At 33.0% G+C, this 13,919-nt stretch overlaps 1 protein-coding gene and 1 pseudogene across 2 annotated transcripts; both read right to left on the reverse strand.

Annotated features, from left to right (window-relative positions):
• Positions 1 to 62: 62 nt before the first annotated feature.
• On the reverse strand, positions 63 to 6,236 carry LOC111281800 (ARF guanine-nucleotide exchange factor GNOM-like). Of its 2 annotated transcripts, none has more exons than XM_022869485.2 (3): positions 6,072 to 6,236; positions 4,791 to 5,604; positions 63 to 4,239 (listed from the first exon to the last, which is right to left on the reverse strand). In XM_022869485.2, the coding sequence occupies exons 2-3, from the start codon at positions 5,523 to 5,525 to the stop codon at positions 568 to 570; spliced, it is 4,407 nt and encodes a 1,468-aa protein (XP_022725220.2). In that variant the 5' UTR covers positions 5,526 to 5,604; positions 6,072 to 6,236; the 3' UTR covers positions 63 to 567. The 2 variants fall into 2 exon arrangements, with proteins under 2 accessions (XP_022725220.2, XP_089616632.1); XM_089760506.1 differs by having other exon boundaries at positions 4,791 to 5,720.
• Positions 6,237 to 8,371: 2,135 nt separating this feature from the next.
• Positions 8,372 to 13,434, reverse strand: LOC111282789 (26S proteasome non-ATPase regulatory subunit 11 homolog; annotated as a pseudogene).
• Between the last annotated feature and the right edge of the window lie 485 nt (positions 13,435 to 13,919).

Raw genomic sequence — 13,919 nt, forward strand, 5'->3', positions numbered from 1 at the left:
ACTATGTCCAACTTTACCATGGTTGCATTTTCGGGAAAATTCGGTGATATAGCAAAGCTAAGTGAGAAGAAAATGCTTCATTACCATTCCAAGTAAAATCTTCTAATTCTATACATCAATGAGCAAAGGCAATATATAGGGTTACATCCCGGAGACAATTCAGATTTTTCCCATCCAGATTTTCCAACTCATTGAAATGAATTGGATGAATCCTTCTCACTGCAGAAACACTGTTTACAGACTAAGAACTACGCAACATCTCTTAAGGAATACTGATTTTTAAAACAGCACATTGGCGAGGTTCCATAGGGGCAGCAATGAGAAGGAACACTAGCCAAATCTAGAATAACAGGGAAGTATAAACTGATCAACTTATCCACATTTCTAGTAAAGGCTCCCTCTACTAGTTTGCCATCCCTTTCACCATTTTGCATCCAGCACCTCCAAACAATACTAGGATGTTGCGAATCTCAATGCAGATCACCTCCAAAAATAGCAACTTATTGAACGTGTGAATCTAAGGCATGCAATGACAAACCCTTTTCAAGCATCCAACTGTACACAATGTTAACCTCCTGCACCAGCCCCTTCAGGGGTGGGCATTTCATTTGAAGGAACAGAAACCGTTTCTCCAGACACTACACTACCAGTTTCGCCATGCTTAAGCAATGATTGTTCTGGATCCTGATCAGGGAAAATCTCAGACTGCAAAGATGGCGCAATGTTATTCACATGTAGCCATGTCAGTTCCCACAAACTATCTCCACCTAGCGCACTCCTCTGCATGAGTACTCCCCTTGTCTTCATTACAAGCAAGATGTTCTTAAGGAGCTCAAGCACTAGCTCCTGAAGCTTCTCACTTTTCTTACCTCTGACTTTTACCTTCATATATTTTTCCATTCGGCTGAGGACACCAAGCCATAGTTTGCAGAATGTAGTTAACTGTGAGAGCTCATGGAGTAATTGTAAAAACATTTTGGAAAGAAGCTTCATGGCATGAATAAGTGTGCCTTCCATGTTTCGGTATTCTTTTTGGTGTCCCTGAGCAATTTCAAGCAAGTCATCAAGCATTGTGAAGATTACAAGATCGAAACATTGCAACCATAAACCATGAGAAATGTGGATCCCATCCACTCCTGTCAAGCACTTCTGCAATGATAGAAGAGCATGGTTTCTGACCTCTTCTCTCTGGTCCAAGCACACTTTTCTCAGTCCCTGCACAAGTCTCAGCCATAAATCACCAATATCCTGAAACATCTTAGCAGCATCCTCCTCTCCCATTGCTTCCTTAGCCCCAAGGGCCCACCTTGCCAAACAGTCAACAGAACCTGACATAAGATCCAATGCACGCACAGATCGCTCTGCCTGCCCAACACGAGACTCGGCAAACTGCCTCGCAGCATCTAAGCAGAGAACATAATTGGCTGGAAGCAAGTGAGCCCCATCAGACATAATAAAAAACAGTGCATCAAAACCTGCTTCAGATGCTTCTGGATGCCGGGCTGTAATGGAAAGTAAAGATGTGATTGTTCGCCACCCCATTTGGGATCTAATATGGGTAGCATTTGCCTTCACTAGGCGACTTACTTCCTGTGTAATTTGCTCACAGTATGCATCAGCCACTCGAGCATCAAGCTTCAAAACAAGTTGCAGGGACCTCAAAAGTTCATCAGCCAGGTTCTCTTTGTAAGGAAGCAGCCGTTGGCAAATTCGAAGAAGCCCAAAAACAGCCTTCTCTACCAGGGCACAAGGCATAACAGTTGATTGAACAATATTCGCTATGTGCTCGTAAACACCCTGCCACAGAAGCACAATCCTATCACGATTGTTCAGGGTAATTGCAATAAGCAACTCCAGGCAGAAAACTGCAGTATCTTCATCCTCAGGTGAGCTACTCCCTTTCTGAGGCCGCCCAGCAGCCCAAATCAGTGCTCTTTCTAGCTGCAACAAAGATTCAGCTTGCAAAAACTTACTTTCAGTAAATATGCTGTCAATGTGGCATTTTTGAATTGTCTGAAGGGTGCGTTGATGAGCAGCAAGTTGTTGTTCAGTGGGCTGTGATCTTGGCTCCTCTGTATCAAGAGATAAAAGCTGACTGAACCGGCCCATCAATCCAGAGGATCTCCTCGGGGTTCCTATAGACTGTATGTGAGCTGAAGATAAAGAATTTGTAATTGGCTTTCCATGACCAGGGTCCGCAGACAGCTCTGACTCATCGGCTGCATCACTGGCAACACGAGCTGGAAGAAGCCCCAGCTTGTGCAGTCGTAAGATGCAATCCAGTATGTTCCTCCAACCTGTGCGAATATAATCACCATATCTATTCGCAATCGTAAAAACAGTTACAGTTGCCATCCTGGCTTTGGTGTCGTCACCAAAAGCTAACACCGGTTCCTCAACAGATGACGGATTCAGAAGGGTGGTAAATTTGCAGAGAGAGACAACTAGGTCATCCAGTACATCTTCAAGATGATGGCAGGCTGAAATTTTTGCAACAGCTAAGAATCCATCAATACAGGTCTGGTAAACTTCTTCAAGTTCAGCATGATCAAAGACAACAGAGATAGCAGCAATTGTAGGACCTGACATTATGGCAAACATATCATGGTCAAGGTAGGCTCTAGAATCAGCTACAATGTATGGTGCTGTTTTCTTAGACTTGTGCATCAAATCTATCCACCGACTTGGGGTCATTTCAGGGTAACCAAAGCCTTGTTCTGGAGTTGTGCGGATCTCATTCTTGCAAATTGACTGGTATAGTTCTGACAGAAATTCTCGAGGAAGATCATTGCCTCCATTAATATGCCGATTATTCCGGATGAAATCCTCCTCTGTCATCTTTTTCTTTACTTGGACATTGTGCTGATCAGTGTTAAGCATTATAAGTGAATACGATAATAACAGAGCAGCATCCTTGTTAGCTAGAATCTGCGGTGATTGCTCATAGTACCTCTCAGAGAATGCCTCCAGCACCCTTTGTATCTTTTGTGATTCTCCAGGCAATCGAAAAGTTTCCAGAAACAGTCTTAGTGCAGTATCCAGATTCATATCTTGGAAATCAAAAGTTCCAGCAAATTCATGAAGAACCTGAACACAGAACTCATCATGATTTCCCAGGAAATCCCCAACAAGATTCTTATCTAATCCAGCAGTGTACCTGAAAAAGCAGGCCACACTTTGGGGGTCAAGTTTGTCAGGCAAAAGATGTGTTCCTTGGAGGAACTCTAACCCTTTCTTTGGATCGCGGTTAAAGTGATCAGCTCCAATCATCAACCTTCTCTTGATGTATTTTCTCCGCCGGACAAATGGAACCCAATGACTGGGATCACCATAGTTATCACACTTCACCATCCAGAATGGTGTATATTCCTCAAGACTAACTGGTGCCTGCTCTGAACTAACCAATCCATTCCCAATCCTCTCAGCCATTCCCTGGATAACAGCAATTAAACCATCCAAGGCAAGAATGTGCATTGCAGACAAAGGGCAGTTCACAGGGAATGCACTCTTTGACAACAAATTAGCAAGTTCTTCAAACACATTACGACAAGTTATGTCACAATCTAAATTAGCATACATCTCCACCATAAATGTTTTCTGCCTACAGAAGTCAACAAGGGCTTCCATGGCCACCTCCTGCTGCTGGTATGAAGCTCCATATTTGCCTTGTGCAAGCCTCAGAATTACACAAGAAAAGAAAGCCTCAAGCTGTAATTTGAGTTCTGTACGCAGATGGTGATAAAGATTTAGAACAATGCTACATACCATTGAAAGAATAAGTGGACTCATTGACAAGCCAAATTGCATCAGATTACGAAATAATTCATCCTGAATCAAGCTCAATAACCTTGGGTGACGACGGAAGGAAGGGCCACCCAATTCTATGGCAGAGTTAATTAGGCCCAAGGCAAAAAGTGGCACATCTTCATCAAATGCTAGGGTATTTGTGTGGGGCCCCATTCCCACGTGCTCAACAGCATTTAGTAAAGAACACAAGAAATGAAATATCTCCACCATGCAAGGGACACCATACAGCTCTGTCATGAGGTGCAAATCATATGGAAGTGTCTCCTTTCCACTACCAGCAACTACTATACTTTCTTCCCTCACAGTTGCTACCAAACCTGTAGAACCATTGGATGCAAAACTTCCAGAAGATACTTGATCATCATACTCAGAGCCATTTCCATTCTCTGGTCGTTTAGCTCCAAATGCATAATCTTTATCTATCCCACCAAGCTGCAAAGCAGAAAACTCTAGATTTCTCAGTTTTGTTTATTATTCCACACAACTAAGTAACTCAATTTACTACCATCAACCCCCTCCCCCTTCCCAACCCATAAATAAATATTAAAAAAAAAAAAACCTTATCTGTGCTACCAAAGAACATATCAATAGTGCCATTCACCTCATTATATCAAACTGAAGAATGGGGTCCTAGCACACCTTCATCATATGTCACTAATAAAAACATCTAGCAATTATGAAGCTTCAAAAACACAGACACACATACGTGAATAATACATGTTGCCTGACTATCAAAGATTCACTAAAGAAAGTTAATTCAAAGAATACTTTATTTTCAGTCTTAAAAAGCTCAACCTAAATAGATGACATGAAGTACTGATGAAAATCATAACCATAAAAATTAAACATAACTGAAGGAAATATCAATTTGGCTCTCGCATGTTTTCTTTTCTACTACTTCCAGCAGGCATAGAAAACAAGAGAAAGAAGAGGTTGATGCCAAAAAAAAATGAAAATGGAGAGGAAATAGAACAAAGAATAACCTCTTGTTTAGCAGTGCCAATTCTGTTAACCAAGGCATGTTCTGTGTTGTCAACATTTGAAAGGTGTGAAAATATACACCTCACAAGTTCATGCATTGTGTGGCGAGCTATCCGCTGTAACAACTCACCTTTCTTCTCTGCTTGGTGAACTATTCGAAAGCAAGTGTTAACTATTGTGCAAACATGCTGATTGCTCAACATAACTGAGGCTTTACTTTTCATGCAAGCAAGAAGAACCTGAAGTATCTTCATCAGTACCACTTCTTCTGATGCAGGATCTGTCACCTCAAACCGGCAGCTAGTCACAGCATCAACAACCAAACGCATAGCATCTTCGACATTAACAGTATTTTGATCAATCACATCAAGGGTTAAAATTTTGTGAACAGAAGATAGAGCAACACCAGTGATTGGTGCACCAGTTTCATCTGATCGAATCACATCCAAAAAAGGCCGGAGATACACAGCAGGGTTGATGGTATGCCACTGATTCTGCCACAAGAAAATTTGCTTCCGTAACACCTTCAATGACTGAATTAAAGAGTGTTCTAGCTGATCGTCACCCGACATGTATCGACCACCCCATCTAACATTTCTCCTCATAACAGCTAATACAGCACCTATATCTGAATTAATCATACATGCTAAAGTTGCTTTGTTAGAATATGTACTATCATAGTCCCCAGGTTCTTCCTCAATCGCCTTGATCCCAGATTGCAGCTTTAGACGCCCCATTCCTACGTAATATCCTCTCTGGAACCTAAGGCCTTTCTATATTTATCAACTGCTAGAAAGGAAGCCACAGGGACCCCACCTGAGTAATTTTACTTTTGAATCAGTGAAATAAATTTATCTAAAATTATCTGCCTAAATTCTTTTTCCACTTTAGCAACAGCAAACATCAAAAGCATCTATCACAGGTTAAGAGATCTAACAAAATGAGAAAAAAAAATTAATCATTTCAACAGATCGCAGCTTAATCAACTGAAAAATTAACATAGATCTACTACACCAGTTCAACATTAATAAAATATGATAAAAATAGACCCAAAAAAAAAAACAACTTGAAATTCTAAATGCACGGCTTTTGACTCATAGATCGGGTCAACTTTCAAGATTCAAAACGTTTCCTCAACTTTACACTGCTGTTCAATGCATGCATACAATTATACCCAAAAAAGACGAAATTTTTCCAAAAATTAAAGAAAAAAAGAAAGAAATTGAGCGCATAAATCGCAGAAGATGAAATTGAGATGAGATCGAGGGAAGAGAATAAGTTACCTTTGAGGATCGAAAGAGTGAGATCCAACAATGAATGGATTTTTCTTTCTCTTTCTTCCTCTGAGAGCTATAAAAGGGAAACAGGAGAACGAGGAAAGCAAACCGGAGCCCTGAAACAGACTGAAAATGAAAGTGAGAATTTTTTAATTTACAAAAATCCCCTTTAACTTTCGCCCTTTTTTTTTTAATTTAAATTATAGGGACCCGAAGAAAAGGTTTGGTTTGATTGCTTCCTAAAGTCCGGGGGGGCCAATGCATGATACATTTCCAATTTTTTACAAAATTATAATTTGCGTTTTTTCATAATTAAAATATTATTACTGTGATAAAGTAATTATTAAAAAAATTATAGAAAAGTGGTAAAAGGGCATTTGTGAACAATTAAGGTTTTGTTCGATATAGAAAATAACGTTGATAGGTAAATTAGGTGAGATTAAATAATATAATGATTAAATTAAAATAAGTAATAATATATGTATTAAAATATAAATATAATAAATTAAATATCTTAATTTTTATTTTTATTTAAAATTAATCTAATTTTTTTATATATAGCAATTAATTATTTTGGATTCAATAATTTTTCTTCAATCAAAAATTAAAATGATATTGAGTATTATTCAAATATATCTTAAAAGATAATTGATTCAAAAAAAGTTTTAATATTAAAATCATTCATAACGTAAATATTATTCAAAAACATCTCATATTACAATTGATTTTAAAATATAAGTATTATTTAAATGTATCTCACGTTATAATTGCCTTTAAAAAAAAGTTGAATTCCATCAAACCAACGTACGATATAATCTGAATTCATCCTAATTTTCTTTTTTAAACAAAATCCGCCCTAAAACTTAAGCATGTGAAATTATTTATAATATTTCTTTTTATGTGTGCATGTTGCAGGATTGACATCGGGTCAAATTTAAAATGATCCAATTTTATGTGTTATTAAATCTAAACATGATTTTATTCAAAAATTTTTTTGTTTTTTCATATCCGAATCCGATTCCGACCCGATACTATATAAATCGTATTCGATTCGATCCAAAATTAATAAAATATTATTTTTTAAAAATATAAAATATTATTTTTTAAATATAAATATTTAAAAATATCATTATATAAATATATATAAATAAAAAATTAAATAATTAATTAAAAAATAATTTTTATATAATATCGGGTCGGATCGGATTTACCTAAAATCAAAACTCAATCCGATCCCAATTATTTTTTAATATTACCCTACCCGACCCGAAACTTGAATTAAAATAAAAAATTCAATCTCATAAGGTCGGATTTGATCGAAACCTGTTGGAGATGAATTGAATTATCAACCCTAACACGTTAATCATAAATCAATGATCATTTTCAAGAAAAGGAAAGCAAACTCATTTGATAAAATTTGGGTAAAAGGAAAACGAAATTAAAATAAGATGTAAGCCGCTAGATGTACAAATTTAAGTAGTAACAACAAATAACTAATGTTTAATTATTTTATTCGAAATTTTAATAATTTTATGACTAAATTAATTTTAAAAATCAACTTGAGTGCCAATTTTATAAATTGAGATGAATAATGACATGTATCTTTTAAAATATATTGAAAATAATTAAAAAATTAATATAACCAAAAAAAAAATGGGCCTTTCACTTTTCAAGAATTGTTGGTGTTATAAGCCTTTTATATGCCTAAACTAATCATATGCATTCAAATGAGAAAAGCATAGAGTGACCAAACACAAACTGCAACTACAACTAATTTTAGAGCATGTTTTCTTTTCAACGAGTTGAGTGTAATCGAGAAAATTTAAGCCCGAACGTAATTTAAAATTTGTTGTTCAAAACTTAACTTAAATTTAATTAAATTTTAATTTTTAAATTTAAATTTAATTTAAAATATAAATTAAATTATTCGAACTTACTCAATTAAATTTATTTAATAAAAAATAAACTCAATTCTAATATTCGATTTTATATTGAAGTAGATGTTTAAATCCAAGTTCAAGTTAATATATGTAAAGATAAAATAATAATTTTAATTAAAATATATTAAAATCTAATAATTTAATTAAGTTTGTAAACTATTTGATTTAGATATTAAAATGTTCAAATTCGATTCGCTCAATAAATTAAACTATTTAAATTTAATTTTAACTTAACAATAAACGAATTGAATTTAAATTTTATTCAAACTAAATCCGAATAGTTTGCTATTGATGTACACCCCTAAGTCTGGTGACCATACGAAAGCAAGGACTTCCGGTTCAAAATGACGTCCAACAAATAAAAAGTGAACAAGCTACATCAAAGAAAGGGCAATCTGACACAATTTCTAGCAAAACATCTAGCAAGGAAAATGGCAAGAGTATGAATCAAATCCACACATTTAAATCAAATGCTCCGCCGCAACACCATTAAGTTGAAACATTAAAACGTGTAATGTCTAGCATGCACTTGTGTCACTGAACACTAATTTGTTTCTGGCTAGAATTGAGTAGCAGCAACATGTCAAGAGTTGCTAAATGTCGCACCCTATGCCATTATCTTAGCAGACCTCACATAGAGGCTATCTACAACCTTGCCTATGTTGGAGATGGTTTCCAATGTTGCGGGGTAGATGGAATCAGTCTTGGGATCATCAAATATGATGAGACATCCAGGATCATCTGAGAAAGTTTCTTCTCCACATGATCTACAGGCAATTGAATCAGTTCAGCAATATGGGCAATCTCGACCTTTGAGAAAGGCTCAATCAATCTGCAGAGGTTCTGCTCCAATAGAGTGTCGTACAGGGAAGAACGGTGCATGTGAACAATAGGATCTTCCTCTAGTTGGGCCCTGAAATCACGAAGAGCAATCTCAAAATGCTTTAGGGAACGTTTTGCATGGGCATCAGCAACAGCTTTCATGGCATCAAGTTCAGGCCCCACATATTGTAGCCCTGCCTTGGAGGATATTATACCAGCAACATCATCAGCCTGGCTAACCATTATTTTGCACAACATAATATACTTGAGGCTAACTACCGCACGAGGATCTTCAAGAGCATTGAAAGCTTCAAATGCTTCAAAGAAATAGCGATAAGCAGTTTTGTAATCCTTCTCCTCTGCATGGAGGATTCCACTCTGCAAATCTATGTTACCCTGTTGAGCTGGTGGCACATAGATTGCGTTTACTGCTGTTCTTGCAGCTGTTAGAGATGCCTTGGCTTTAGGCAGGTTTCGGAGAGAGAAATGAAGCTTCCAACAAGTCCATGTCCACAAGAAGCAGCTTGTCATCCACCCTTCTGACCTGCTTGATTAGGCCAGAAAGAAGATTCAGTGCTTCTGAATATTCCTTGTTCTCCATCAAAAGAGCTGCTAGCTTTGCTTCTAATCGTTGGTGTAGGAAAGTTCGCTTCTCAGCACGAGTCCACTGCACCACTTCTTTGCAAAGAGAAATCTGGAGATCTGACGTTCCTGGTATTTTAGCTACATCATCAGTTACACCAAGGACAATTTTAGCAGTTTTCGCCTTAGGAATTAAAGCAAAAAAGGGCCTCAATTGTGTCAGCAAGCTTCTGAGCTCCTCTGCTTGGTTCTCTTTCTAAGAAGATCTAAAAGATTTGTGTAGCCTGCTCTTTAATCCGCAGAGCATCAGGAGCAGATGAACGATTTTCCAGTACACTGTGGAGGATTGAGATGGCTTCAGAGGGTGTTTTGGCTTCCAGAGCCCGAGCAATTGAATCAGTGATTACCGGAAGATATGATGAAGACACTGTAAATGCTTAGAAATTCCCAATCCTGCAAAATCAACAATTTAATTGGACAAAGATCAAGGGATACAAAGGCAAATTAACCCAAGAAGTTACAAATGGATTGCACTTGAACAGTTGAACCAACACAAAGAATGAAACAGTCAATGGGATTCTAATATTAACTAATTAAATTATTATACCACTACGAAGCCTATGTTTGGATGCAACCGCACCTCCAGATGCAGTTAAGCTCCATCATCACAGTTGAATTTAAATATCAATTTCAATAAAATTTATTCTATATAAATTTTTTATCAAAAAAAAGTTTTAATGATAACTATAATAATTTTATTAGTATTTTCAATTTCACTATCCATCCAAATAAATCAAAAGACAAGCATCATCAAGCAATAGGTATAAAAGGTTATAACACCGCCGATGACAAATCGACGGCGGTGGCCGAGGCTCCGCCTTGACCACAGAGATATGAGTTAACAAGGGGGAATACTTAAACATCAAAGTGAGCCATGAAAAATCAAATCCCTACAAACCTTGATGTGAGAAGTAAACTAATAATGGTGAAAATCGCACCTCCACCCGGAGAAGAAAATAGAAGGATCGATCCGTTCCTCAGTCACACGCTTCCTGCTCAGCTCAGATTTGTGCCCTTTAAGTACTTCACCGTCTTTCTTTTGGTCCGAGTTAAGCAGCAAGAAACTTCAAAGGCGGTCGATTGCACTTATTTTGCTGAAAGTTTATATACCAGTTGAACTTGTACGTGTGATATAAAAGATAAAATAACATTGTTTTATTTTATATTTGATGTATAAAAAGATTAAAATAAGATAATTTATTTATTTGTCAAATTTATCTTTTTTTTAATTTATATAATTTAAATTATTGATATAATTTGATATACAACTTTAATCTTATAGATTAAAAATAATAATTTTCATTTGAAATGATTAAATAATCTTATGCCAAAAAAATATTAATCTTCTTTATAATCCTTATTATTTTTTTTATATAGAAATCAAATATAATATAAAATAATTATCATCTTATCTTATCAATCATTTATATATATATATATATATATATTACAACATACATAGTAACCATATAATAATTGTTGACGTTAACGCTTATATGGATGGTTTTTTTTTTATATGTAAGATAGTTCATAAAATTTCAAGTTATGATGACATATAAGATATTTATTAATTTTAAATTATTTAAAATATATATTTTTAAAAAATTATTAAATTATCTAAAATTTTAAAATTTAATTAAAAATCAATTTAAATTCTAATGAAATTCTTTTATCATGTACATCACTTTATCTTAATTTAAAATCAATTTTAAAGTAATTTATCTTTTTTAATTTATCTAAAATTAATATGAATATTTAAATTTATCATAATTTTAAAAAATATTATTTAATATCTTTAATTTTTTTATAAATACTTATTACATTATCTTCAACTTTTAAATATATTTCATAAAAAATATATAAAGATATATATATAAATAAACAAACACATATCCTAACACAGTCATATAAACTTTGATAAAAATGAAGACCAGAGATTAATTTTTATGTTACAAAATGGGAATTATTTATCTAACAATTAGTGGATCAATTCAACTTAGTGAAAAAGGCAAATGCATAATTTTTAAAATTAAAAAATAAAATAAAGCCAGATGCATCAATGACACTTCTACACTTACAACATCTCTTAAGCTTTTCATGTGCAGCTAAACAATATTAATATATAATTTTTACAGTTTTTAATCATACGATTGTAAGAATATTTTATGATCTAAATCTATGATATTTTTGAGAAATTAGTTATTAAGAATCATTTAGATTCTAAATTTTGTTTACCTTTACAATAAAAATGTTAGCAGTAAAATTTTTTTAAGATATCTGTTATGAATAGAGTCAAGATATAAAACATTAAAAAACTATCAAATAAAAGTATAAAATATTAAAATTTAAGTATTATTATCTGAATAGATATTCTCTATAGATAAATTTATTATTTAAATATATTTATGGATTAAAATTTCTTAAGATTTAAATGAAAAATCAATTTAAATATAAGATAATTAAATAATTAAAATTATTATTAAAATACATTTATGGATTAAATAAAATTATATAGCTTGACTCTTTACCGTCTTTTCCTTCAACTTATTTTTCAAACAATATTTCATCTTTTCCCAAACTTTAACATTACTTTTTTATTACTCTTCATTTAAGGTAGATTTATTTTTTCATTTCTTTTTCATTTATATTTTATGTATATATTGAACATATTAATAATTTAATAATATTAATTTTTATTTTTATTTAAATTTAAATAAAAATAATTCATGTATCGCACAAGTAACAATATAGTAATCTTATATATCAAACATGACTAAAATTAATATTTTAATATTATTTTAAATTTTATTAATTACTTTTAATTTGAGTTAATTTGAGATTTAATTATTAAATTATATATTTTTCACGATTTAATGTAGAAAAATATTTACGATTAATTATTTAAATTTTATTCTCATCAATTTTTTTTTTATACATAGAATGAGCATAGCTCATGAAAATGAGGAGGAAGTCTTGGTTTGAATTCAAAATCTTTATATCCTATTAAGAGCTTCTTAGTTACTAAATCAAATATTTTCATTAAATATTTTGTTTCATAAGCTAATTTTGTTAATAATAAGTTGATGTGATTAAAAAAAATTAATAATATCATAACATATAATACATTTTTATTGTTCAGTATTTGACATGATTAGTATTTTAACCAATATTATTAGTTAAATAACCAATGAGACCTTGATTTAGTGGTTAGAAAGAGGTCCTAAAATGTGAAGAAATTAAATTCAAGTGTCATTATGTGTGGGTTGGTTGTTTAATTAAATTAAAGTTTGTTTATTAGTAAATTATTTAGTGATATAATAAATGATTATATGAATGTAATACTTGATTATTAGCTTAATAATAAATTAAAATTAAAAAAAATTATATTTAACATGTAAATTATTTGATAGGACAAAATTCAAAATTTTTATCACAATTTTTTTTAATAAATATCAAATCGTTAAAAATAATATAATTCAAGGACTAAATTACAATTAACCTTATTAATTTTATTAAATTGAGGGGCATAAATGAATTGGAGGATATTATGAGCCAAAAATAATCCTTTTTTACATGATAAATTTGACAATTTTCTTGAGAAAGTTTTCCATATCGTTTTGCCTCTACACTTGTGGATCATCATGGAAAGAAATTAGAAGACATAGAGGAGAATCTGAGATTAGAGAGATCTCAAGTTTCATTGGCAGCAGGAATATGTGCCTGTGCCAGCTCCTTGTCTTTCTTTTCACTTATTTATTTATTCATTCATTTACTCCTATAATTATATAATTTTATTGCAACAAAGCGAAATTATATATGCCATTGTTTAACTGGATTTGTCCTCCTATGTGTTCATCCTGGATGGGTGGTAATCTCAAAGAAGCAAAAGAACAACACAATAAACGCAACCCTGGAACATATTGAAGCAGATACTTCGTCTTCTCTTCCGGAAACTTTCCCACCATTTTTAACCGACGATGATCTATAAATTCGTATCATGTAAAATATTAAAATTTGTATCATATTTTACACAAAAATTATGTATCATAATTCATGTCGATATAAAAATATAAAATATAATTTTTTTATTTTATTAAAGTTATATATAATTATTATTATTATAATTTTAAACCATGTTATTTTATATTTTATTTTTATATCGTATTTATATCGTATTTTAAATTGGCAGGTGATCAACTCTCCAGTTTTTCTGTGTCTATAATCCCGCATCTAAATCTTAACCGCCTCTGCAGCTTTTGATACACATTTCTTCCCTCTTAAGAAACTTTAGCCATTTCGTCTTTTGCATGCTGAAACTATAAATCATTGGGACATATGAAACAATGTACTCAGAAATTTTGGTGTTAAAATCAAGAAGGCTAGACTTGATGATGTTAACAGGCCAAAAATCTAAGTGTAGGCAAATGAAATCTATGTTTGATTGAAGATA

This window comes from Durio zibethinus, chromosome 5 (assembly GCF_047325235.1).
Source record: "Durio zibethinus cultivar Kanyao isolate XHJ-2024 chromosome 5, ASM4732523v1, whole genome shotgun sequence".
Classification (NCBI taxonomy): Eukaryota; Viridiplantae; Streptophyta; class Magnoliopsida; order Malvales; family Malvaceae; genus Durio; species Durio zibethinus.

Excerpts from the sequence above, each read along its gene's own strand:
- LOC111281800 (XM_022869485.2), bottom strand. The coding sequence starts at position 5,525 with ATGGGGCGTCTAAAGCTGCAATCTGGGATCAAGGCGATTGAGGAAGAA. Across the intron at positions 4,240-4,790 it reads TTGGCACTGCTAAACAAGAG|CTTGGTGGGATAGATAAAGA; the intron begins GTTATTCTTTGT and ends TCTGCTTTGCAG.